The sequence below is a fragment of the Chironomus tepperi genome, unplaced genomic scaffold (assembly GCF_022539635.2).
Source record: "Chironomus tepperi strain 1889 unplaced genomic scaffold, CSIRO-AGI_Ctep_v1 contig_85, whole genome shotgun sequence".
Taxonomy (NCBI): domain Eukaryota; kingdom Metazoa; phylum Arthropoda; class Insecta; order Diptera; family Chironomidae; genus Chironomus; species Chironomus tepperi.
The window spans coordinates 2,305,998-2,333,986 of record NW_027226207.1 but is presented as its reverse complement, the minus strand read 5'-3'; the positions used below and the strand labels follow the sequence as shown (position 1 = coordinate 2,333,986).

The window sequence follows — 27,989 nt, the reverse complement described above, 5'->3', positions numbered from 1 at the left end:
TGCTGTGGCCTTCGAGGTTGATGTACGGAGAAAAAAAATAGATGTTATAGACATTTAAATATTGGTTTAAATGGATTGCTTATGGATGTTTTCTTGGCATGTTAGCGGTGAGAATATTACGAGGTCATTTGAGACAAGGAATGAATAAGACTTTTGGGGTTCTATAGAAATTAATTTTGAATTTGATTATCGTGATGTCTAGAACAGGATCTTGAATCATTTGGGATCGTTCATTAACGATGTTTGATATTGATGAAGGAATAAGCTTAAGAGCTGTGGATGTGGATTGACTGAAGTGTTTGGGATCAACGAGTACAGACTAAAGTGTAACGCTTGGGAACAACCCATGCTCACTCATTGCTTTGATCCCCAAATGCCTCATTCCTAAGCTATTAGCTCAGAAACTTGAATCAGACAACTTCAGACACTACCTAAACCCTTATTGATATTTGATAGACATCATTCACATTTGACTCCATTTAATTCCCATTCAGCAAACATCCTCACCCATATATGAGGCGATTAAAATAAAAGAAATATCTATGAGATCAATCCGTAATTTAAATCTCATCATTTTTTGCGTAAACGACTGAATCTTTCTACCTGTTTCTTCAACTGAATTGATTTCATTTCATTTTATCGTATTCTCGTGTCTTCACTTAGACACATTTCGGGATATTATCAACCTTGAACAATATCGAGCTCATTAACATTGTCTCTAATGCTGTTCATGTCGTTGCATGATTTTTTCGAACCGTTTGAGATTACAATGTTAATTTTTATTAAGTAGATTTATGAGAAGCAGATCGAAATAAGTGGATGTAAAGAAATTAGACAATAATCAATTTCGCATGGATGATGTCATATTTGGAAGCTATTAAGGTGTGTATGGAGAGTTTTAAAATCCGAAACTGATCTTCTTATTCTCCATTCTATTGTTTAGTTCTTCATCTTCCCATAATAAGCGAATTATAGTCTCGAATATCAATTGACTTCTTCTATTTATTCACAGCTCTTAACTGCCGTAATTTATCATAATACACTCAACTTCATTAGGTCGTAATTTGATGAATATTTCTGAATAAAAAGAATTTGCCACATCCTAAATGTATATGAAAATTATGTAATTTTTTGAGTAATTCTGTTAGGCTAAAGAGTTTGGAACATGGAATAAATATTACATGAGAATGAATGGAACTTGAAATGGTGTGATGTACTCAAAATGAGGAGTTTTGAAGGAGGTGCTTGAAAATTGATATGTATTGGTCAACAGGTGTAGCTAGAGGGTCCAAGGGGGCTCAGATCCCGCAGTTGGACACTCCTGAATTTTTGTTCTGTGCCAGTTATTTAGTTACTTTTTTAAATGGAATTAAGTCTAAAAACCAGGCAAATTCGTCAATATTCCATCAAATTAAGACACAAATCAGCAAGTAATAAATAAGCCAGCCCCCTAAAATCTGATTAATTATAAAACACGACATTATCGACAATAACTTATCTCAATTATAGCTTCAAATAAATTATGACATCACGATCTATAAATTATATCAATATTGTCGTCATGTTTAACAATAATCCGCCTATAACCCTCAATAAATATGACAAACTTATTAAGTTTTCATCCTTGACTTTGACCTCCGCAAAGTTTTTGCGTGAGCTACGCATAATTTATGATTTATTTTCTCTCAGCAAATAAAACAAAATGTCTCTCGTACCGCTCAAGGCCACAGCTTTACAGTTAATAATAAAATAGGAGCAAATAATAATAAAAAATTCAAATAAAAATTTTTTTTATGCTTTTGTGAAATTTTTTTATGTTTGTACTTTTTGAAATTGAAAAGTTTTTGTCCTTTTTGTGATGACAAAAAAATTATTTTTGCGTGATTTCCCATTGCAAAATTGAAAAGAAATTGCACAAACATATTTGGATGAATTTTTAAAAATGAACAATTTTTTGTTGTAAAATTTAAAGAAATTTTTGTAAAAAAATTATAAAATTAAATATTTGAAGGGTAATGGGTATTTTTGTTGGGGTTCTGATAGAAATAGGGCTGTTTTGTGTAGATTTTTTATATGTTTTTTAGTACTTTTGACAATTTTTAAGTAGATTTGTAAGGAGAACTCAAATTAAACTCAGATTTTGTATGGAAAAGTAGACTAAAGTCGATTAGACTTTATTGAAATTCGAGTCGGCTTGACTTCATATGAAATTCAAGTCGAGCCGACAGACAGGATTGAACTCCACTAGAGTTGAGCTCTGTCTGTAAGTGAACGTTAGTTTCATAGGACTTAACTCGACCCAAACTAATGAAACTTAGTCAACATTTTAATACAAAATCTAATTCGACTTTAAGACTAATTTTTGTAAATTTTGATTCAAAATTCAAACAAAAAGATTCAAAAATGATTTTTAAATACAATTGTCTTGCCTCAAAAAGTTTAAGCTGAATATATCTGTTCCTCAGATAATTTTGATCAGACTCAAAGTCGACTCTAATTTTGTATGAAAATGACATCGACTTCATACAAAATCCTAGTCGACATCAAGCTCTAATTTTGACTAACTTAGCGTCTATAACACGCTAATTTCTATTTTTATTTTGCAAAATAAGTACCAAGTCCTAGAACCTTTAAATTTAATATTTAATATATTCAATAAATTCAATATCCAAGGATACCTAAATACCCCCAAAACAGCGTTTAATGTCTAGATGATGCGACATCACAGCCAGCTTTAAAATTCAAAACTAACATGCCCTAATTTCAAAATGTCAAAATTTTTATTTTTATCAGACCCCCAACATACAACATAAATGCCTAATCCCTTCAAATTCGTCATACTGATAGCTTTATATTTTGTAAAAATAAAATTATAAAATGCTCTTAAACATGTTTGGATATAAAATAAAAAAATATTAATTACATTCACTGAGTAAAAATCTTATAAAATTTTTTCATATTTTTCTTGATTTTTTTTGATTATTTTTTCATAACATTTCATTGTCATCTGTAAAAATATGTGTAGAAATAATTATTTTTACTTATTGTACTATATGGCAGTTATCACTTATTAATTATTCATTTTTTTTATCACATTCAATCACTTTTCATCTTCATGACTACTTACCAATTTGTTTTTGTAGCTCAGTCAGGTAGTGCATATAGGCAGAATTGCCACTACGAGACATTTCGCCTGCAATAACGTTATAGACAGCATCTAATGCCTTCTTTTTAATGGCATCATTCGGCAACAGGATTTTGAGCTCAACTTGAGCATCTTGTTCCTGCTTAATGTTCATAAATGTTCCTTGAATTGTTTCAAATGGAGAGTCAATTGGACTTTGACTGTCCATCATCAATGTCTCAGTTGAATCTTGTTTTTGCATCAAATGTTGTTTTTTGGATGTAGATGGTGCATTACTTCCTTCATTCTTACGTTTTTTTGGAAGTGCCTTTGTTGTCTGTTCATCCTTTTCCTTGTCACGTCTTGGACATGAGCATACCTTAAAGTGCATACACTTTCTGCCTAAGACATTTTGGAATTGATCCTCAAGTGTAAAGACCAATGATGTTGACTTGCGGTTCATGCCACCGCTGCAGCTATTTTGGCATGTAAATGTCAACTTCAATGGCTCATTAGAAGCGATGCTCTTCATTGGAACAATAACTGCCAATTTCTCTTCAAAGACCTTTCCGTTCTCAATTCCACTGTAGATTGATCCGCTGTTATCGCATCTCAAAATGTGATCAGCGTGGCAATCATTGGACTTTTCCTTATGATTTGGGCACTTCTTGACTGGCTCCGGTAAGTCATTTTGTGATGAGTAAACAATCATAGCACGAATGTATAGATCTGAATTGATATTTTGACGTATGAATGCTGGATATACATTCAATGGCGTGTTGATCTTTACAAAGACTTTATTCAATGATGCAGAATACAACCAGGAAGTCTTATTTCCAGATTCACTCTTCAATTGCATATCAAACATCCAATCATTTTCCGACATGTCTTCTAAAGTTGGAAGTTGACGCAAATGCTCCAAATTATGAACTGGAGGGATATCGATGATATCAGTATAAGACTGTGCATATCCCTCATGAGAGAACAAGTTGTTGACAAGTGTCTGCGAGTCAATTTCAAGTTCACTATTTTGACTACTTAACAGTTTCAACTCGCTAGTGTCAAAACGATCGAGTTCCATAAAATCACTAGAAAAATTGAGGAATTAAAAATTTGAAAAATAGAAATGATTTAAAAAAATTCAAAAATCTTACTTTGAACTCAAAGAATACAACGATTCTTGCGATTCACCCATTTTTGAAGCTTGTTTCTTCTTTTTATTATTATTTCACAGTGATGTTTGTTGTTGGAGTTCAAGGTCTTTAAAAATCTGTCAAAAAATGTCAATTTTTATTACTGGATCAATTATAATCACAAGCTACAATGCTCTTAAGCATCTTGTACTAAAATTCAACTCAAAATCTTCAATAATTCGGTAAAAAATTTCAAATTTTAAAATCTTAACCAAGTTAAGTATTTTGTTTATAATTTTAAAGGAATTCCAAATGGAAAAACCTACCAATTTTCCCATAAAACAAAATAACACGACTCAATACACAATATAAAGCAACACTAATCCATTTAACATTTGAATTTACTTAAATAATTTTGAATTTAAACAGCTACGACATGAACAGCGTTTGGTTTGTTTAAGAATATGGTCGATTTCACCTCTACACTGCTAAAAACAAAATGGATAGTGGTTGGAGTTGATGGATACAACTTGTAAATCGGTTCAAATAATTTTGAATTTTTTATGACCGTTATGATTAGTTAAGATTTTTAAGTTTGGGAAATTGAAAGTTTTTGGATGGAAATTTGAAAAATTCTTGAATTTTATGACAGAAAGTTGAAAATTTTGTAGAATTTTTACAATTTTTGCAGTAAAGTTGTTAGTTAAATTTGAATTATGTTCAATTTTGATTCATAACTAACAATATTTAACCGATACTATAACACGCTCAGTTCAAAAGATGTTATATATAACAAAAGTATGTTGGCTGAATTTTTCAAAACTTCTAATTGTAAGTGTAAGTATTAGTGTATGAGAAATGCAGTAATATAATTAATTATTATGTAATTTGACTTTAAATTCGAAAATTCTCCATCCATACTCAGAAAATTCTTAATGTGCCTTAATAAAAAATTTGAATTTTTATTATAACGACTTAAATATTGTTAATAGGCTTAGTAAAGTTTGATGAACTAGGAAAGATCGCGAAATGAAAAAAAATATGACGCAATTTTTATCAAATTTTTTTTATAAGCTAGTTATAGCTTTGTTTGTGAAAATCCTATGACTATTCAATAGTCCTGTCCATAGTATAACAACTTTAATTAGCATATATTGAGAAATCAAGAATCCGAGCTGCACAATGCGGCGAATCTCATATTTCGCCGCAAAAATGATTCAGTTGCAGCTGCAACAACCTTAATATAGTGCCGAGTGTCCTGCGTCCATGATTTGACGTTCTTCATAGGGGAAAAGGGGTGCACAAGGAATGAGGGAGTATGCAATTTAATACAATTTAAAAGATATATGTTTTTGTTACGTAAAACACTAAATTAAATGACCCCTAATCGTCCTTAACTAACTTCCCAATCAGCATTTCCCGACCCTTATCTTAACAATTACACTAATCTTCCTAATTACGATCAAAAAAGTGGGTGTGTCATTTCAATATTATCAATCATTTGACCCTTAAATCTAGTACAATTCTTGCATCATCCTTTTTTATCGTCTGAACAACGATCATGACCTTCTCAAACACAGAAAATACGAGAATGGAAAAATTCAAGATTGGCAATTTTGATAGCATCGCTACACACGCATTTAAATTATAATGATGTCATTTGATTTTTGACTGCGTTTCGTATGCAAATATTCTTGATCACCTGATTGTACAACATTGTCATTAATAATTTTTAGGGCAGGTTGAAGTTTACTTAAATGATATTTGAAATTTACTAGACTTTTATTCCGGCTACTAAGTGCTGAACAGAAAATTCCGACCAACTAAATGACAGAACCAATAATAAAGTCAGATGAAAATTCTTTTGTTGTAATCTAAGCTTCACATAAGAATATTAAGTTTGGTCATTGTCCGTATTTTACTGATTAATTTTAAGAGTTTTTTGGTTATTTTTTTCGGTGTTTCACTGTATTTTCATTCATGAGTTTGGTCCTAGTCTGTTCTAAAATCTATGTATCTAAATGTGTTTCTAGTCTTTATTGCATTTTACCACAAAATTCAAAAGAAAACTTGAAGAAAACTTTATTTAAAGGTGGTGAAATATAGAGCATGTAAGAATATTCACGACCATTCCTCAAATTGATACTTGAAAAAAGTCATGTACACCAAAATCTTCAATTAATTGCGATTTTAGTAAGTTGTAATGAATCATTCTACTTTAAATTGTACGATAGCACCGAACATTAATAAAAATAATTTTCTCGTGATAGGAAAAATTCCTCAAACATGTGTTTAATTAAGCCAATGCCACTTAAATTTTAATGATTTTTAAATCGTAGTAAGCTTATAATTTTATTTTTAGGATCAAACTCAAAGAATTTTTCCAGAAATTTTAGAATTAATTCTTAAAAAGTTTCAAAAATAAACTTCGTTATCAAGCTGTTATCATGCATTTTATCAAGCAAAATGTACTTACCCTTATAAAGCAACCAGACTACAAGGCGGCGAGGAATCAATTCTCAACAAAAATACGCTTACTCAGGTCAAAATCTATACGAGAAATGAAAAAAAAGCAAATATTTAATAATATCGAAAATTTATAATTATATTAACGTTATCAACTTGTCAGGCTGAATAGAAAGCTCCTTATGATGAACAAAAATAAACTCTGACGATCGGTTATGTAGAGTATGTTCAGTTAAAGCCCGAAATATTGCCGATTTACTTTTGGGTTAAGATTTGGGTTTATTTACTTTAAGTTTTCCTAGCCATGCAGCATGGAATATCAAATGTATTATATTAATAGTTCTGACAATTCAAATGTTATATTCACTTTAACTACGAATGATTTAATCACGTAGGCTTAAATTTTAAAAATTTATTCATATCGATTATAATCGTTGCAATTTGTAAGTTTTATGAAAGTCCACGTCAGTACTTTGTGCAATTTAGGTATTCATTTACATTTAGATACCAAAAAGTCAATTAAACGTCCTTTAAGTAGCAGAATTTTCAATTAACTGAATCATTTCACAAGATTAGAGAACTTAAATACTCTTGCATCACAATCACTCAAATAATCTTGACCTGCCCAATAATTCTCTCTTCTTTTAAAAGACTTTGCGCGTTTTGGCGACTCGCTTCACTCTTGCACTGGTTATATTACTCTGACGACGGATAAAGGAGTCATTGATAAGATAAATAATTGTTTTTAAGGCTATTTGGTTTATTGGGGGTAATTTAGGATATTTTAAGCAATTTCTTGGTAATTTTTCATTTTGGACATTACTAGTTCACTTTTTGTAATTAGTCACTTTTTTGGACTCTTTATCTAAGGAATGCATTATCAATAAAGAAGAGCTGTTAATTTGAAAATGTGTTCCACTCTATTGGTAGTCACGTGAAAGTTTATAATGCATATTAAAAATAGCAATGCCGATTTCTCCGGTACTGGCATGATATATACGGTTTTCATTTATATTTTATTTGACGATATATCATAAATGTCAAATAGCATGACCCAGGGTTTACCAATGCAATGAACCTAGCTACACAATTTGTGTGTTTCGAATACACCGAGTTGTTGTGACTAGAACAGCGAAAAAAGTAGTCGAATCGACTAGACTTTCCCTAGAATCGAACCCGGGTTGTTAGGGTCGGTAGGCCGACACTCTAACCACTCCGCCACTGATGCTTTTTTGTAGCTAAGTACAGTGGTACTAGTTTACCACACTATTCAAGTGGTGTTATTATTCCATACCTTACTATACAAGTACCGTAGTAATCAACCGAATGTTAAGAATCATGTAAATGGATAGAATGAGATAATGTGACAAAACAGGGTTCAGTCAAGAGTCCTTAGAAACGAACCTTACTAAAAAGTACCTAAACTATAATCCAAAAAGTTTAAAAAGTCATTAAGAAAAGATTATGCACTGTATACTCAAAATTACTAAGAGGCCTAAATAGCTTTGACAGTATTTTTTCAGGTAAGATTTGAAAATTATTCCAAAAAAAGTTTTTTTTTTCTACCCACAAATCCTCATTTTGTTAATAGTTTTCTTCTTCGCCCACTAAATTCATCAGAAAAGCTTTTTGTTTGTAAAAAAAAACAATTTAAAGATCTAAAACTACCTGTTGCAACATAATTTTCCTAACGGTCAAAAGAAATTCAAATTCAAAATCTTGTTGAAATTCATAGCTTTGCAAATGATAACAATTCTCACCACAACAAAGAAACTTTGGAATATTATCAAAGATCGTCAATGAACAGTCACGCAAAGTAGCTCAACGCATTCACCTTTGAATAATTCCAAAACACCAAAGCCGACAGAAAATTTGTCCAAAAATTCATCAAAATATTGCACAAATTCCATCACAATTCAAAGCTATTAATATTTATATGCGATAGTTCCAGTCGAGGATCATTTGAAGTGATGTAAACAAGACTTGATATTATAGTAGCTGAAAAAAGATAATATTTTTATTATACAGCCTTCATTGAAACAGACGGACTAGTTAAATATTTGTGGATAATTTGAGTTGATACGCAAATAATTTGGGCATGTGCCGGTGAAGCTCTCGGATAGCAATTTAAAGTGTTTTGTGATTTTTTGTGGCTTCTTTTGTGTTAAAAAAAAGCAAAAAATTTCTTTGTGATTTTTGAGTGGAAAATTTTTTTTTTGTGGAAGTGAAATTTCAAGGACCTGGCGTAATAAGGTGAGTGAAGGCAATTTCTAGATAAATACTGAATTAATCCATATCAGATAATCTACAGATTATGATAAAAATATTTAGTATTAAATTAAATTATTCTCGTGACAGCTTTTGCTTTGTTATCAGTAAAACGGTTAATCACTCTTATTGAATTTTGCATACATGTACAAATTCGTTATGCTGTTTCGTCACTTTAGTTTTGATACTCAGTCATTGAATATTTACTATGATGAATCGAAAGTAAACAACACATGTTATTGAGAGCTTTTTTTGAGAGAAAAAAACATTTCTCAGTTTACAATGCAGTGAGAAGTCTTCCTTTAAGCTGATTTACTCGCTCTTGACACATACAGATGCAGAAATTACATGCGATTAACTTTTTGTTGATGAAAATTTTTAAACTGCGAGACTTTAGTTTGCCATCGACAGTTGAGTAATCTAGTTGCACGATAGACTTGATCAGATTAAATTTAATATTTTTAAAAGGAAAAGAAATAGAATATTTTTAGAAATTTAAAAGAGAAAAAGTTTTATTTTATAAACAATACATTTAATAGTAAGGTAAAATAGTGGCTGACAAATAAGATTAGGAATAGATTTATGATGAAAATTTAAAATTTTTCAAAATTCAAAATTGAAAAATTTTAAAAATTTAAATTGAAAAATTTTAAAAATTCAAAATTGAAATATTTTAAAAATTCAAAATTTTAAGATTTTGAATTTGTAAAAATTCAAAATTGAAACACTTCTAATTTTTGAAATTAAAATTTTTTAAATTAAAAATTGAAAATTTTAAAAGTTGTAACAAATTAAAATTGTTATATTTCAAAGTTTTAAAATTGTCAATTTTCAATTTTAAAATTTTTAAAATTTTCATATTTTAAAAATTTCAAATTTTAAAATTTTCAATATTCAAATTTTGAAAAATTTTAATTTTAAATTTTTAAAATGTTTCAATTTTGAATTTTTACAAATTTTCCAATCTTAAAACAATTTTTAAAACACAAACAAAAATTGATTTTATCAAAATTTCTCAAATTAAAATTAGCCTTCAAATTCAACAATCAAAAACAAACATAAACACAAACCACAGGCTTAAATTTTAATACATTTTTTAATTTATTCAACAAATCTGTGCAAATTAATCTTTAACAGAAAAGGTATCAATCATTTTTTTTGCATAAATGTGGCTTTCTAAGTGACAGCATGAATCGTTGACCTTATAAGAAATTACACAGATTTCATTGGGTCAAAATGTATAGCAATTAGTATTTGTAAAAGAAAATTAAAATCTTAAAATGTTTTTAAAAAATTGAAAATGTTGAGAATAACTTAAAAATTTTGAAAAAAAATTGAAAATGTTGAAAAATCTTGAAAGAATTAAAAAATGAAAATTGAAAAACTTTTTAAATTTAAAATTTTTTAAAATAACTTCAACCTAATTTAAAACATTTTAAACTCAAATAAAACAAATTTTTATCTCAATTCCGATAAAATCAATCCTCAATTTGATAGTAAATAGTTTATTTTTTGAGCCTTAAATACCAGCATGCAATAAAAAAATTGCCGACTCCAAGTTCAATATCGTCAGTTGAAAAAATTTGAAGGCCGAAAATTGTAAACTTTTTTTTTGTACTGCCTGCAATGTGCAATCATAAAAAATGTACTAAGTTAAGCTGACATTTCATATGCAAAACTTGTTAGTTTGTTTGTTTAAAAATGGATAGACTTCTTTAAAGCATTGAATTTAATTTTGACACTGTATCAGCAACTAGATTACTAAAAAAATCAATTTTATTTCCTAGAATTCAACAAAAAAATTAATCAAAAATTTTAAAAAGGTAAGCAAAAAAATGCAATTTGCAATCACATTTTAAAGTCGTTAGGAAACATTGTAGCTGAAAAAGATTTGCATAGTATTTGCACCGTCAATTTTCACTTTCGGCTCCGATCGATACGTATTAAGACTCGTTCGGTATGAAGTAAGAAGAAGAAAATCTTCATTCCGTTTTATTAGACAACTTTCTTACCATTTTAATATATCTTTTTTGCCGGTTGGTGCAGTGCTGAATGTGAAATATTAAATAATTAAAATTCAAGTGTTAAGGTGTTAAGCTATGTTGATTTATTTATGGAAGTGGTGGGCAACTTGTGTTTCACGGCACCTAATATGCCGCCTAAAATATGTGGACGTGCCATGAACCGTATGCCGTGTATGGTTTCGATCGAGGCTCACCACCAAGTTGTGACTCGAAACATAAAAGGTTGCCCATCACTGATTTATGGGATGGCGACGATAGAAAGGAAGAGTTTCTAATATCTTATGAAAAATTAGCAAAAAGCTTAGAAATGATTTATGCTGCTTATGGATTTTGAAAGTTGTTACGTGGGAAAATCCAAGTATTAATTGACATTACTGATTATGCATTAATATGCTGGTTAAAATGACGATTTTATAGGAATTTTAGTAATAATAATTATATACAATGATGGTCGATAAACTTTATAGTCTATACCTGGTTTTTATATACTTAGTTGAATGATCAGTTGATGTTATGTCATGTGAGGTTCCATTAGGAATATTAATGAAATCAGGTATTCCCCGAGTTTATTATTGAGATGAGATTGACTTTGTGTCAAGGTAGATCAACAAGTAGCTTCGCACCTCAAAATAGATATTAAATATCGAGTTCTTAGAAATTCTTAAAATTAGATCTTTATCCACAAACTCCTTCCAAAACAAAAATATCCACAACCTTGACACTCAAGCTTAAAAGCTCAAACTCGTGTTGTGTCAACAAAATTCTTAATTATCTTCGGTCTAAGATGATTTTTATTGCATCGCGTGTCTATTCTCCTTCAACAGTTATTGACATTTGTTGATGGAGATTCTTCAATAAGATGTTTTTAATGTCTTTGCCTAGTGAATGGTCATTTTTGAATGTTTACCAATGGATTTTTCTCACATACTATCAAAAGGTTGTTGAACTGGATAGATTACTCAATTTTTTGTTCATTAATCGTGTTTGAAATTCTTTGGATAAATAGTAAATTGGTCACTTACAGTCGGATTTATGAAATAACGACAAACAGGTTGATATAAATATTATTAAAAATAAACTTTTTGTAATTAAAAACCTGTAATTTATGCAATAATTTGTCATATGAGAACCTCAATTCTTTGTTTATACGTTGAAGAAATTGTTTTGTAAAGTGAATCATGGGAATAGATTGTTGGAATTGGGATTTTATATGGAAAATAATTATTAGGAATTTTGGGAGAATAGCCTGGAATTGTCAGTAATTCACTAAATTGATTTAAAGACGAATGAACTCAAATGAAATTCAATTCGAGGTTCAAACTCAAATAAAACTTAAATTTAAGATTTTTAACAAAATTTTAAATTTAAATTCTCAACATTCAGTCAATCAGTGATAAAACTGCATCATTATATCCCATAATTAATTCTCATTCAACACGACATCATCACATCATAACATGTGACTCCTAAAATGACTCAAATGACACCAGAAAAATGTTTGTAAAAACAATTCAGAACAGTTTTTCATTGCTCAAAATTGACATTTTTTGCTTACTTTAAGTTCGCAAATATTTGAGCTTAATATGACAAAATGTTCGTAATAATACACAATAATCATGTTGTGTAATGAAGTGATAATTAATCAATTTACATATGTCAATTTGAATTCGAGTGTGGAAATGTGAGACAAAGAAATCATCAAAAAAGGCAAAAATATTTGTAGCTTGAAGGAAATTCCAATTGTTGACTTAAAAATGCAATGAAATAGACTGGATATATCAAAATTCAGGAATAGCAACAAACTTAACGACTTAAAAATTTTCCATACTAAAAAATACCAGAAATTTAGAGAGTATTCCCCCAAAAATTCTAATTGCGACTTCTTGTTGATTTATGAAATTTATGTCAAGTGGAGATGCTTATAAAGCTATTTAAAGTCATTCATATTCTGTTTGCAAATGAATTCATATTTAAGTGGATCTTTTGTTTGATAAACAATGTGATTAATGCGATGAAAATGCTTGGAAAAAGGCAATGTCTTATTTAGAGGATCTTCAACTAGAGATGCTAATTTGTAGATAGTCAACACGTTGATTTGTGTGAAAGTTTATGAACAGAGACGAGCAAGGAATGAACAAGTTGTTGAATATTGAGTAATTTGTGGAGTTTTGAGTCGTTATGATTATGATCCTGACCAGAATCAATACATGTTGATCATAAAAATCAGTTGCAGCTTCATATACACAATTAATATAAACAAATCTCCTAAAAACCAAATAAACAATCACATCTGATTTTTCATAAACAAATCTTCTATTTAAATCCACAAACTGCATACGTAAATATTGTTTTGTCAATTCCTTAAATGCGTAATTATTGACAAAAATATTGATTTTGCAAGTTTTAATTCGTGCTTGTTTAACGAGTGTTTCGTGATGCTTAACTTGTTTCTTTACTTAAACTTTATTTAGTAATAATTGCTAATAGCTTCTGTTTTCACATACAATATTTTGTTTATTTGGGAATGTGCATGAGATTAAAGTATTTCTAAATGATTTATTGTCAAATTGTCTCGGCAAGTTAGTTGAAATTTTGAAGGATTTGGCATGTGTCGTTTGGAATTAGTTGAAAGGGTAAGAGAGACTTGACTCACATACTGTTTCTATCGACAGCGTCTTAACAAGAATTCTCTTGGTCCTTCATGAGCCTTATGGTATCTATAGCTCTTCTTATCTACAAAGTAAGATTTAAAGACCTTATACAACGAAGCTTCTGCAGGACTTCTTTTAATCAGACTTTCAAATCAATTTTTGATAATTTTTTTTAACAAAACCTGATTTCATAATTATAGACAGCGCAACAATGTCTATCGGAATAGTCAACAAACAAAAAAGTCTAAAGTTTGTGATTCTTTATTACTCTTTTGAATCAACAGATTAATCAGTTTTGTGCATTCACAAATTCTCAAATAATCAGAAATTCAAAAAACAGCCATAAAGTTAAAAACTCCGTCTCAGTCATAAATACAAATTTAACATCTTCTGATTGACAGTTAATCATAAATTGAGGTTTAAATCACAAATCACAAATTTTTATTTATTTATTTGCCTCAACATTTTTTTATTATTTTGTTCTATTTTTGGGTCGATCTCAAAATATTATCAATGTCAATTCAACACACAAAAATGTGTCGAATTCATTCTCGTGTGAGTGATTTTATTAGAATAAAAAATAAAATTCGGACCAAAGCTATCAAAATTCATTAATCTGTGCAGCACATTAAAAAGAAAAAGAACTCTGCTTGTGGGGAGGCCTGAAATGTTATCAGTTAAGTTTGTTGTTGTTCAAGCTACGGATTAATCTGGAATGTGACGTATTAGACAAAATTAGCAATCAATGTCCTTATCAGGAGTTTGTTTTGAGGAAGACGCAAAATATTTATTAATCTTAACTTGGCAGGAGTATTGATAGTGGATTATGAGTCATTAATATGAGATTTAAAGCTTCACAGGTCGACGATTGTGACTTGTTGGAACAGATCGATTCCAGGCAGTTGGTTTGAGATTTTTCAATTAATTTTGAAGGTTCTTAAGCTTTTCTCAATATTAGTCACTCAATATGTCTATTTCCTTCACATATTTTAAAGTTTAAAAACCTTACTTCCCACCCTAACTCAACCCACAACCCAAAAATTTCCACTGCAAACCTCCAAACCACCACTTTTACAGCTCCATCCAATTACAAAATTCCCGACTAATTAATACTTAACAAATTAAATTACATCAGTCATTTAACGGCAATTAAACAGCGCCAATTGTCCAAATATTTCCGAATAAAAGCCTTAAAAATGACTCAATCATCAGGACCTTCACGGTTATTCTAAAAGTTGTAAAAATGTCGAACAAAAACAATTGAAGTGACATGAAAAGTTCTGTCACGATTTAAATACAAAATAGATTGAAATGTGGGGTCGTTTGGATGTTTCGTAATGGGTAAAGGTTGGATGAAGCAACATCTTAAAGTCGGGTACTGAATTTGGAATGTTTTAATCATGTCTTGCATGCTTAACAGCTTCAAACTTTCAATTTGATGCCTTTCAACTTCTTCAAACTCCCAAAGTGCTACCGACCATTCAAACGACCCCAACAAAAAAGTATTCAGCCATAGAACTTAAATAAAAAGCTTACACAGAACTGTGTAATTTATCAATCCATTTCCGCCTGAAATTACACAAATGAGTAGCTTTACGCCGACGCGAGTCGAATTCAATATCATTAAACCAAAAGTATTTCAATGTTAAGGCAATGCCGACTGACTACTGATTAATAATCATCCCGCAATCTCTATCAATTTATCTCTGAAGGATCGAGCAATTACAGAATCAATTAATGGACATAATTGGCTCACTTAAAGGGTACAGATTGTGCGATTTCAACATAAATTCTCATTCGCGCCAATGCTCAATTGTCTGAATTAATGGACCGCGTCGCATAAAGTGACTAACTGTAAATTATTTCGCAATGATGATAAGTTACGTCTGTTTTCTTTATTATCAGGCTTAGTCAGCAGACGCGAATGACTTGCAAGAATTTTTATTATTTAAATATAGATCTAGTCTGGAAATTTTTATGACAACTAACTCGAATTGATTCAGACGAAATTGATTAAATGGCTGGTCGCGAATATTAATTTATGGCATCAAATTGATAAAAATCAGTCAATGAAAAAGAACATTTTTGTTGACGGAATAAAATGTGACCTAAGGGTGATCTGAATGTGATGATTTCTAGTCAGCATGACTGTCAATTTATCTGATCACTTTCTATGATTGATATTAATTTTGCATGCTTTAGTGGAATTGAATTGAGGTTTGCGTATTTTAAAAATCTTACTGACGTAGTTGTCATATTTTGTATGACATGATTTCAATTAATTAAAGGAGGATTGTGCGACTGACCTGGATTATTTTGAGAATTTATGGAGAAATGTTTGACATTTTAATGATTTTCTGTGATTACTACCGCAAGAAATGGTGATGATAATTTAAATACCAGAAGTGCCAGAGATATGAATTAATAATGTGTGAATTTTGAGTTGGAATCAACGACATTTGGACATTCATTTAGTGGTTCATGGCCAGTTTAGCTTCCTTATTGCAATTCCGTCCAGCTTATTAAATCCATCCTCATAAAATTCCAATTTTAATACTGTCAGCATATGCGTATTTAGGAGGTGTTTAGAAATTTTCGAAACAAATTATTCGAGACAAAAATCCTCATTAAAAAAAATCAAACCCTTGTCCCTACCCTCATAAGTTTCTGGCTGGCTACATTCATGCCTAGCTAATTCTATAGCATTCTATAATAGCAAAACACTAGCTAATTCATGCCACTGAATTCCTCATGGACGTGAAACATTTCACCGACTCGCTTTGATTTTGAAAATAGACTTTTTTTCTCATCAATCTGCAGACTGCCACATGCATATGTATGTATTTTTATTAATACAAAAAAATTTCCATTAATCTGAATTTTTTTCATGAAATATTTTAAATTTTCTTTATCTTTGCGGCAATTTTCAATATTTTCGCGGAGGAACTATAAATATTTAGCTTTTATCGGAATGTGACCAAGAAATGGAGACCTTTTAACTCATCCTAGACTGTAGGCCTGCAGTTATGGACAAACCCAATTTCAATCATATTCCAAAATGTCCAACTCATTAACAATATCATAATGCAAATCTTTCACCTTCTTTCACTTCAATGAAATTGAATCCGACCTTGACCCAAAATAACTTATGCTTTGCTTTGCGATCATCTGAATATCTTTATTTACTGTTTTATGTACGCAACAAGTTCAACAATCTCAAAAACATTTCTCTCTCATGTTCTCAGTTTTAAATAAAACATTTTTAATCTCATTTGAAAAGTTAATTCCCGCTTAATTACTTTTACGTGATCGAGAAGATTTATTGCATCTTATTAGGATAGTGTTGTTGTGTTTTTACGGCTATCAACAAATATCATAAAAATGTAAAAATAGTTTAGGTGATTGAGGTCGTCAGTAGATTTATCTTCTGTAAATTATCATTTTATGAAAGTGCTAACATGCATATTAAGGTAGATACAAATTAGTAAACTAATGATATTAAGTATGAAAATAGAGATTCTATAGTTTTGTTGACAGTAGTTAAGTAATTAGTCTTAATTACTGAATTACGAATAGATTAAGTCAGTTTGTTTGTCAATCCAAAATTCTGCGTCAGGCCGACGTGACTATAGACAATCGTAAGACGCTTAATTCAGCGATATTACTGCTTAATTTTTGCATTTCATAGTCACCTTTTAACTATAGTTTGGACTATCTTCATGTTCATCTCGATTCATAGTGTGATTGAATATTCAAGAACATTCAACTTAGAACTAGACATACAGTCGAAAGCTCGTAACCTGTTCCACTTTGGATAAGACATAAGCAGCTTTAATTTTTCATTTTCCTAACAAACCTTTGACTCAATGTTTTTCTCCAAAACTTCATACTGCAGAGCCTCTTATCATACCGATCATAACCAGATTTTCAGGGTGAGCATAAGCTTGACATCAAACTTTTAAACACAAACAAAAGAAAGTCGTCACTCCTTATCGTTTTATCTTTAATTGCAAACATGTGAAACTTCTTAAAGGTACTAAAGTTATCTCTTAATCAAATACATGGATTGACTTAGATTAATTATGTTTCTAAGTACTATGTAGTGCCCTAATTTAGGTTCCAAGTGTCTTTGTGATGTTTGATCAAATCAATCAAAATACTTATTAATAGATGCAATCCTCGTAACTGCTCAGAATTGATCAATAAGATCAAAACAAATCAAATCTATTTTAAGCAAATCCAACAAAGCCTGACGTAATCATTCAATCTTATCTCGTGATTACCGACTGTCACGTTTAAATTGACTCGGCTTGCTCACTCACTCAATTACGACGAGATATGATGAAAAAGACTGTCTGTGTAAGGCTTTTAATGCCGGCTTAATTATATATGATTGTAATAATCACAACCGTCTGGGGGTAATTTTACTTAAATTGATATGCTTATCAATATGAATGCCATTGATTACATATTTCGAGTTATTTAAATCAGTATACCCTGATTATTGATAACTGTTACTTAACATTTTTGTTCTATTTTTGTGAAGCTTTATCGCGAAGCTTTGACTGATTTTTAATCAAAAAAATAGGATTATCAAAGATTTAACAGCTTAATTAGCTTAATCTTTTGCTATCTTAATTGTGTTTTGACGTGAAGTTTCGGATTATTGTGGCGTTTCTAAGAGAATGTTTTGGAATTAGACCTTAGTCATAGTTTGTTTTGTTTGCTTTAAATTTCATCTATTTTGAAATTTTAAATGAAACAAAATCACAAATATCTTGACGGAACCTTACATAGCTACTCTTAGGCCAGAGACGTATTCAAGGGATAAGAGCGTAGCTACGTCCCTAGTACATGATTAGCCTGTTTAGACCATATCCTTAATGTAAATCCCAAAAATATCGATTTTCTGTTCAAATCAACCAAAAAATAGCAGAGTTGGCAATTGTCCGACAACAATCGGCGATTGCCCATCTTCGATCGGCAGTTAACGGTGTCCGGCATCCACCGATAGCAGGTGTCAACAGCCGCTGATCGCCTACCTGCGGAAGAATATAAAAATAGTCTTATTCTGCTCAAAATTATTACTTAACATGCCAATAACCTCCTTATGTGATCCCTCGGTCTTCATTCTCGCCCATAAAAGTGAATGTAAATAAACACATTGTAATCCTCTTAATTATTATACAGTCATCAATAAATTTTCTTTCCCATAAAGTTTCTTAATATGTTATTTTGAAAAAGCCGATGCGAAGCACTTATAATGCAATTTTCTATCACAGATATGGGTCATAATTTTTTGTTGTTGTCCTCTTTCGTTTAAAATCAGTGATGTTTGGGAATTTTGAGGTAAATGACAATTTTGGATCGATATTTTTTGGATCTACACATTTTGACGACACATTGACTTCATCTTCGCTAACAGAAAATGAGCATACTTAACAAAATGAGCATGCTAAATTGTTGGATTCCTAAGCTCCAAGCTATTCCGATTCATTCTCAAATTCCCAATCTAGTCTAGCCATAAATCAAGTAAATTGTCATTAAAACACCATAAAAGAAATCAATAAACTTTCTTCCCATGAGAATCATCAACATCTACATCTATAAATCACCCAACATCAATTATTAATTCATGAGAATTTCTCAACAACCAGTTGATGTCACTTTTCATGTAAACAATTCCATCATTAAAAATTTAATTGATATTGAATCATCAAGAACTCTTCCTTCATTAGCAATTAGTGCTGATTAAATCAACAAACATGAAATGAAAAATCATGATAAAAACAACAGAGTTCATTGACATTTCAAGTGACTCGCATATGTGTATTTTCATTCTTAAGTATGCAGCCACAAAACGTACATGATAAACATTTTTAATGCAGTTTACTATTCTACGATAAAAATCAAAGTACGCGGAAAGATTTAATTAAAAAAATCATCTAACTGTAAAAAAGCTACTAATTACTTGATGAAAATTTTATTTCCTCATCTTCCGTGATTCGTGAGAACAAAAGGGCGCGATTGTGCAAATATTATGTAAATTATGCGTTGAGGTTTTCGAGACGATTTGGCAATGTGAATTGTGCGGTATTGGATGAGAAGTAGACTTCAATGATGATTGAATTGGGAAAGTCAGGGATTATTTAGATTGAGTTTTAGGGTTTGGTACTCGGAAGAGTTTGTTTTGAGGTGTTTTGATAGGAATCTTAAGGTTTGAGAAGGTGTGAATCTACTTGACTAGGTGACTAAGGATATATTGTTCAAAATTGATATGGATGACTAGAGATACTCGAAAGTTTGATCATAATCCTTAGCATACTAGCTCTAGAAACCAAATATAGTCACCATAAAATTACAAGAGTCTCGGCTACTATAGTCTCAGCTACTAGAGTCACAGCTTCTATAGTCACTGCTACTATAGTCACTGCTACTATAGTCACAGCTACTATAGTTAGAGCTTCTAGAGTCACAGCTACTAAATTCACAGCTACTATAGTAACAGCTACTAAAGTCAGATCTACTAAATTCAGAGCTACGATAGTCAGGTTCCATACAAATACTATAGCCTCAAGAAGAACCTTCTACATCCAATTCACCAAAAAGTCATCATTGAAACCCCTACAAACTATCCTAGCCGTTACTATTATACTACAAAAAATAGAAATTGTATAAAAAAACTAATTTTATTTTCAGACGTCAACGTGAGAAGCAAAACTACAACTCGTATCGTACTCGTAAAGTGATAATCATCGTTATTTGGATTTATTAATGTAATTGCTCGAATACAATAAATTCGCAAATCTCCTCAATCTGATTCTTATTTGAGACTCGACTCAAGTTTGATAAACAAGTACAAAAGATTCGTGTGACTGACAAAAAAAAAGGAAAAATAAATAAAATTATTAAGGCAGCGTCGACTTACAGAATAGTATACGACATTGAGGCTATATAGTAAGAATAATTTAGAATGTCGCATCGTAATTTTAATCTTCTGCTTCTTGTGGCGGTAGCGTTTCTAAGTGAGTAGATAAAAAAAGTGTAGAAGTGATGAAAATAGAAATCGCAGTGGAAAATTTTGTAAAATTGCAAAGAAGGAAGTGATTTTTTGCACGGAAATCAGCATGGATTGATCTCCTGAGATACCAAAAATTCTGTTTTGAGTAAATTTCCCTCTACAAGTGCTGAATAGCATGCATCAGAAATTTCATCATCCCATAAACAATGACTTACGACTTTCCAAAATTCCCAACGTCACTAAATAAACATTGACGATGTTTACAACTGTTCCTTATGTAAATACACTTTAATCACAATTTTCCCTCGGATTTATTTGAACAACGAGCATTCTAATCACAACAGAGTGCTACAAACAAAAACACACGTGCTGATGATCAGAGTTTATTGCCAATAAAAGATCATTGATGCTGTTGACATGTGTTCATTCAACTGATCGTTGAACTTTTAAGGATAATTTAGGTTTGAGATGATAATTGACGTCAATGGAAGTTCCCAAACGTAAGTTCAAATTAGTTTGCATAAAAAGCGCAAATAGAGAGAATTTGGACGTAAATCAGCTTCCATTCGAAGTATATCCAGATTCAACTTTCGAATTAGCAACAGATCGACATGACGCTAATCATCAAGCCTGCAATGTCTCAAAGCATTCTCATATCTACTAAGTAGTCAAAGGTTACAGTTCTTTTTGAAGAATTACTCACAAGTTGTACAACACATGTAACTACACTCATTGAGTTCATGTTTATCTCAAAATGTCACATCTGTTCCTAAACAAACTTATAAATTTCACGCATTCCATCTTCTCGTACACAATAGAATGCAATCTACGATTTCTATTTTTATCATCACGAATTTTGTAATCAGTATAAAAATAAGCAAATCAAAAATTATTTTTAGGTACCGTGCATTGCCAAAACAGTTTACCAAAATTTACTGTATCGTCAGCAGAATTGACATTAATTATAAATGAAGTTGAGGAGATAACGCTGTGGCTAGAGTAAGTTTTTGGCATTAATATCCTTGAACCTTCATACTAATTAATCAAAACTTTTCAGCAAGCCAGTCAATCAAAGCCTGACACTCAATTTCACCGAAAATCATCCAGGCTCAGTCACAGTTACACCAGAAATATTCACAATAGCCGCAAATGCATCAGGCAAATTCAACATTTCAGTATTGGGTATTAGTCCCGGACATGTGGATATCACAGGAGTCGCAACACCACCAAACCTTGTCAATGATTTTGGACTATTCTTCAGAATCATTGTCGCAAATTCACAACTTATCATTTATATATCATTTGTTGTCGGATGGATATACTTTGCTGCCTGGTCAGTCTCATTCTATCCACAAATTGTGATCAATCATAAGAGAAAATCCGTCGTTGGATTAAGTTTTGACTTTTTGGCATTAAATTTTGTTGGACATACACTTTATGCCATTTTCAATTCGTGCCTATACTTTGTGCCATTCTTCCAAGAAGAATATTTTAATAGATTTCCAAGAGGAACGAATCCTGTTGAGTTAAATGACGTTTTCTTCTCAATTCATGCATCTGTGATTACTGCTGTGACAATCGTTCAGTGCTTTATGTATGAGGTAATGTGTATGAGTAGAACTTGTTGATATTTACAGTAGATTCCTGTAAATATGAGTAGAATGAGTAGCGATGGGTGGAATTTGGGTAGAAATGAGTAGCAGTTGAGTAGATTGAGTAGCTATGGACAAATGAGCTTACTACTGCAATCAACTCATTCTACTATACCAAACCATCCAGAATCCAAATACTCTAAGCTACATGAAGCCACAAATTCATTTTCTCATCAAAATCCTTCAACTATTTTAGCGCGGCGAACAACGCGTCTCTGACATCGCACGAGGAATTCTTGGAATCTTCTCAACAGTCTTAATCGTAGTCATAATCATGTCATCATTAGGAAATCTCCACTGGTTGGACTTCCTCAACACTTGCAGCTACATCAAACTTGCAATTACTTTAGTGAAATATGTGCCACAGGCAATTCTCAATTATAGAAGGAAGAGTACAGTTGGATGGAGTATTGGAAATATTTTATTGGACTTTACAGGAGGAATTTTGTCAATGCTACAAATGATGCTTAATTCTTATAATTATAGTAAATATTTTGAATATATTTTTGCAGGAACAATTTTAAATTTTTCTTCAATTTTTAGACGATTGGCAGTCAATTTTCGGAGATCCAACAAAATTCGGTCTCGGATTATTCTCAGTATTGTTCGATATTCTCTTTATTATCCAACATTACTTCTTGTATAGGTTTGTATTTGAATATTCAGTTCTTAAAGACTTAGATACCTTTAAAAATCCTTAGAAATTAGCTAATTGCATGTAACTCCTTTAACTTGACCAATACCAAATATTAATCTAGATCCAACGACCTAATAATACATTTTAATGACAGTACCGAAAGCATGGATTCCTTAAAATCCATTATGTATGATATTTATTTATTTTCTATTAAAAAACTTAACTAACAGCATGAAAATTTTAATATTTTGTGGGAAATTTTTAACAATTTTTGAGATCGAAAAAGTCAATTTTTTTGCATATTTTTTTATTTATTTCTTGCACGCACAACATTTGCAGAACGTCAAGTCTCGCTGAAGATAGTTCACGTGCTGATCTTACGAAAGTTGAAAAGGCTGCCGATAAACCCCAAAGATACTGAAATTTTGACTCTCTTTATCTGAATCTCCACTTGTGTATATTTATCACTGCTGTTTGCAATCTCTCTTTGCGGAAATGTTTGAATCTTTTACTATTATCGATTTTACAGCATAAAATTTAGATTATAGATGACAAAAAAATGAGTATTTTTAGTGAATCTTATTTGTATGTATTTTTAAATGTTTGTTATAGTGATGAGAATTTTTTTACGTACTATGGATATATTATTATGAAAAAAATAAAGGAATTTATCTCAATTCTTGTGATGCTTTGTAGTTTGAATTTTATTTGTGGTGATGGAAGTAGAATTTATAGGAATTATATTTTTTGAGCATGTTAATCAGCTTTTTAGTAGCTTATAAGCAGCTTCTGTGTTCGTTTATTGTTTTGGATTGATATTTTGGGGACTTTTGATATTGACACTCTTTGGATAGCGATTTAATGCTCGTTCTCTGCAAAATCTTGGCACTAAACGCTGAGAGCTTCATAAGATGAGTTTTAAATAAGCATTGATATCCTAAAGACAATATTTTCCTTTGTCTGTATCTGATTTGATTCACTCGGAGACTCATTGCCTGAGAAGGATCCATTGGTGAGTTGTCGTGATCAAACTCACTATCCCTTCATTATTCGTCAATTTTTCAGTGTGTTTCAAGACGTAACTCCAAAATTTTGAACACCTCCCCTTTCACTTCTTCTTCAAAAAATTATTAACTAGCTCTAAGCATAATGCTTATTTGCAAAAACAATCTATTCGTAAGTTTTATTGACTTTATCAAGATCTAAGGTCAATGATTTCAATCTCAACATCTCAAGACTTTACACGCGCTTCGACTTTTTCGATCTCAATTATTTTAAAAAATTTCCACATGATATTATTAATCATTAAAAATTCGAAATTCATCGAACTTCATTCTAACACAATCTACATTAAAAGGGATCAATTAAACTGTATATATATCTAACTTCTGCACACTATTATTAATCACTACTAACTCCTAAAAATATTTGTATCAGCAACTTTTTATACACAATTACTAATTTCGTTAAAAAACTTCATTTTCTTCAGACACTTGCAACCATATCGCACCATACCAGGCAATGATTCAGCAGCAAACTTGACAGAAAGTACAGAAGATGAAGAAGAGAAGTCTTCACACGATGCATAATCTGTTTTATAAACATATCAACCTAAGGTTGGGCAAAATTGGATTTTAATATACTCGAATATCCAACCCTATATCCAACAGACGAGGCTTGTATTATCATTTAATTATACCACTGAAAATATTATTATTAGTTAGTACTTAATATGATATTAATGACTAGTATGAAATGACAGAATATTTATCAAAAAATATGATTTATAAAAACATGAAAACAATATTTACGAATTCTACCAAAAAATTCATATTTAAAAAGTTGGATTTTAAAAGATATTCCAAATATTTTGATAATTTGGAAAATGACAATAAGAACCTTTAAATTTCGTAAATTGGAAAGCAATTTATAGAAAGTCAAATGACAGTTGTTAACAATTTCTTAAATGTTTTTTGAATAATCAATAATTTAATTATCTTTATAATCATATCAATAATTATTCAATTAAATTCCTCATTATAATATGTGATTTTTTTTTATTATAATTTTTTAAGTATTAAAAATAAATTATCTTCTATTTAAGGTCAGGCATTACTTTTTTATTTTAATTTTCCTACTTTTTAAGAATTTAAAAAAATGTAAAATGTTTAAAAATCTTAAATTGTCAAAAAACGAAAATTTTATGGAAGTGTCTGTTCCTAAACCTTATGATTTAAAAAGCAAATTTGCTCTTTTAGCATTTTTGTGCACATCACAAAAAGATGTAACTGTAGATCTTTATAGTCATTCAATTATAATTTAAATATTATCAAGAACCTTCAAAAATTGAGTTTGAAATTAAAAAAGACCTAAAAATCCCAAATAGCACAAGTCGGTTAATCGATCCAAAATCATTCACCTGGCCGGCGTGACTGTGACATGATGCCGGATTTAATGAAATCCAACACTACGTCAGAGTCACATCGGTCAGTGGTCAAATTTTTGAATTATTAACCAATTTGTGCTATTTGGAAAAATTGAAAAAAAAAAAAATAGTTTTGAGATTTGAATTGTTAAAAGACTTAGTTGAAGAATAGACTTGAATTTAAAGAAAGAACTTCAAAAACTGAATATTGATATATTTTCGAAAATTTGATAATAAATAAACTTATTTTGATTGCAATAATTTGACTTTTATAAATCCTTAATTAAAAATATTTTTCAGCACCAAATGTAAAGTTCCTTTGAATATTCAAATGTTCAAACTTCTTTAATTACGGCAGTTACAAACTGCTCGTGAATCACACCAACCACTTCTGAATCCCTTTGCAATGCAATGGAGTATGCATGCTCTTTGACTTTGCATTAAACCACAAGTAAGTTGCTTGCTGCTGTATATTAATTGATTTTCAGATCCTTCTATGCTTTCATCATTAAAATCTTAAAATTTAAAGTTTTTTGATATTTTAGAGTCAATAGAATTTCAAAGTTACTAACCAATTGGACTTGCGAAAGCAAATCCAGCCATAGCAGCAATTACAATTAAAACAAATGTAAAACGCATTTTTGAATATTTTAATTTTTTATATTTTTATAAAAATTTTAGTTCACTTTCTTTTGTATTGTTGAGACTTTCTGACCATTATGGAGAATCCCAGTGCACTTTTATACTCAGAATTTATCAAATTCATCGAATGAGATTCACAATTCTAAGTGAAATGTCAATAATTATTTATCAAAACAAAAGTCCATGTTTTTAAGAACGTGGGCTGCTTTTTGAGTATTTACATGGAATTGGTAGATTTTGATCTTGATGAAAGAAGAAAGAGAAAGCTTTTGGAAGTAAATACAGTAATTTATTTACAAAAGTAACAAGAATTCTTAGAAATTAAATGGAAATTTAGAAAGAAATCAGAAGCATCTTCAAAGAGATTTAACGACGACAGTTACACACGGATTTTCCATCGCACCAACCACCACGATATCCTCTAGCAATACAATGAGCTGCACAAGCTGGAGTACTTCCTAAGATGTCACATGTTAGTCTTTTGTTACGAACGAGAGTTGGATCATTGGAAAATGGTTCAGTTTCAAAATTTTGCTCATCGAAATCTAAAAATTTGTAAAAAATTATTAGAATTTTAAATTTTATAAAAAATTGCAAACTTACCAAGAGGATTTCCAAAAGCCATAGCAATAACAGCGAAAAATATTACAACAACAATTGTCAAACGCATTTTTGAACTTTTCAATTATTCTTTAAATACAAATTATCAGAAGACTTCCTTCTAGTTAGAACTTCAAACTGATTCTGTTGATGCAAATCATTTGACTAAGTTCCTTTATATACAAAATAATCTTCAATAATAATTAATAATTCAAAAGTGATTTTGCTATCTACAGCAAATCGTAAGTGATTCCCTTAATTTGAATAAGAAATTAAAATAATGTGAAGCACAGCGGAGAAAAAATCACCGAACATTTTCGACTTGATTGTAATTTTTCAAAATAAACAATTACGTCGCGTGCCGAAGGAATTGAATTTAATTCGAGTATGTGTCAAAGATGTTTACGACGTGGTAAATTTGGTGATTATTGTTGAACTCTTATGGATCAAATGCTTGCTTCTTAATATGACCTTTAAGATATATTGTGAAGTTTTGTAATCTAACGCACGTGCAAGGAGTAAAGACAGATACTTCTTGAGAATTTGAGGGTCTATCAAAGTGGATAATTTTTTCCAAATTGGACCCACCTCATCTGACATGTACTCAGACAAAGAACGCTATTGATAAATACAGTATTTCATTGCTTATCCTTATCCGTTCAAAATTTATTATTTCTCCTTTTCAAATTATTCAATTTCGACAAATACAAATTCTTTGATTAGTGCAATATCCTCCTTTGTAACTCAATTGGATGCAATGTAATGCACATAAAGTGTTGCTTCCGAAGACATCACATGTAATTCTGGCAGAACGAACGTTAGTTGGAGTATCTTCAGTTAATGAGCCTGAATGTTAAAGATTATCAAGTTCTTATGATGAATCTCAAAAATTTGATTTACTTACCTATTGGATTGGCATAGGCAATTGCAAATAATGCAAGAAATGCAACAATAACGACTCTTAAATGCATGATTCTTTCCTAATTGTCAATCCTTCAATTTTTAAAAGTTCACTGCCAATAATTACAAAATGATTTGGAAATTTATAAAATATTATCAAAAAAGCACTTCATAATGATATGATAATGACTTGATTAATCCTGATAGATGAAACCCACGAGTTGACTACTTAAAGTAATATCAATAAGATTTCAGTTTCTGTGCACATAAAACAAAAATAGCAAAGGGGAATCACCCGATAAATTGTTTGTTGTATTGGACTTCCAATGTTGATAACGAAAAGTACTTTGCTGGTTTTCTCGGAAATCAGTGAAATGGATAAGATTAAATATGGTGTCAATGTTGCTTTATCAATTATTAATCACGGAAAGGAACAGTTTTGAAAA

The 27,989-nt window shown here is 30.6% G+C and overlaps 3 protein-coding genes across 8 annotated transcripts; 1 reads left to right on the top strand and 2 right to left on the bottom strand.

The window, feature by feature from the left end:
* Positions 1–2,654: 2,654 nt before the first annotated feature.
* On the bottom strand, positions 2,655–7,050 carry p53. Of its 2 annotated transcripts, none has more exons than XM_070634484.1 (4): positions 6,734–7,050; positions 4,279–4,394; positions 3,128–4,212; positions 2,655–3,007 (listed from the first exon to the last, which is right to left on the bottom strand). In XM_070634484.1, the coding sequence occupies exons 2-4, from the start codon at positions 4,317–4,319 to the stop codon at positions 2,988–2,990; spliced, it is 1,146 nt and encodes a 381-aa protein (XP_070490585.1). In that variant the 5' UTR covers positions 4,320–4,394; positions 6,734–7,050; the 3' UTR covers positions 2,655–2,987. The 2 variants fall into 2 exon arrangements, with proteins under 2 accessions (XP_070490585.1, XP_070490584.1); XM_070634483.1 differs by lacking the exon at positions 6,734–7,050 and adding an exon at positions 4,584–4,722.
* A 1,487-nt stretch (positions 7,051–8,537) lies between these two features.
* Positions 8,538–24,878, top strand: Ctns (lysosomal cystine transporter cystinosin). Of its 5 annotated transcripts, none has more exons than XM_070634476.1 (9): positions 8,538–8,976; positions 10,779–10,814; positions 20,366–20,691; positions 21,587–21,686; positions 21,745–22,288; positions 22,536–22,824; positions 22,883–22,985; positions 23,098–23,163; positions 24,466–24,878. In XM_070634476.1, the coding sequence occupies exons 3-9, from the start codon at positions 20,640–20,642 to the stop codon at positions 24,563–24,565; spliced, it is 1,254 nt and encodes a 417-aa protein (XP_070490577.1). In that variant the 5' UTR covers positions 8,538–8,976; positions 10,779–10,814; positions 20,366–20,639; the 3' UTR covers positions 24,566–24,878. The 5 variants fall into 5 exon arrangements, with proteins under 5 accessions (XP_070490577.1, XP_070490581.1, XP_070490582.1 ...); XM_070634478.1 differs by lacking the exon at positions 8,538–8,976 and adding an exon at positions 9,201–9,529; XM_070634477.1 differs by lacking the exon at positions 8,538–8,976 and adding an exon at positions 9,201–9,534.
* A 1,432-nt stretch (positions 24,879–26,310) lies between these two features.
* Def (Defensin) lies at positions 26,311–26,782 on the bottom strand. The gene is made up of 2 exons (XM_070634490.1): positions 26,647–26,782; positions 26,311–26,588 (listed from the first exon to the last, which is right to left on the bottom strand). Exons 1-2 carry the CDS (start codon positions 26,711–26,713, stop codon positions 26,410–26,412), a joined length of 246 nt encoding a protein of 81 aa, XP_070490591.1. The 5' UTR covers positions 26,714–26,782; the 3' UTR covers positions 26,311–26,409.
* Positions 26,783–27,989: the final 1,207 nt, after the last annotated feature.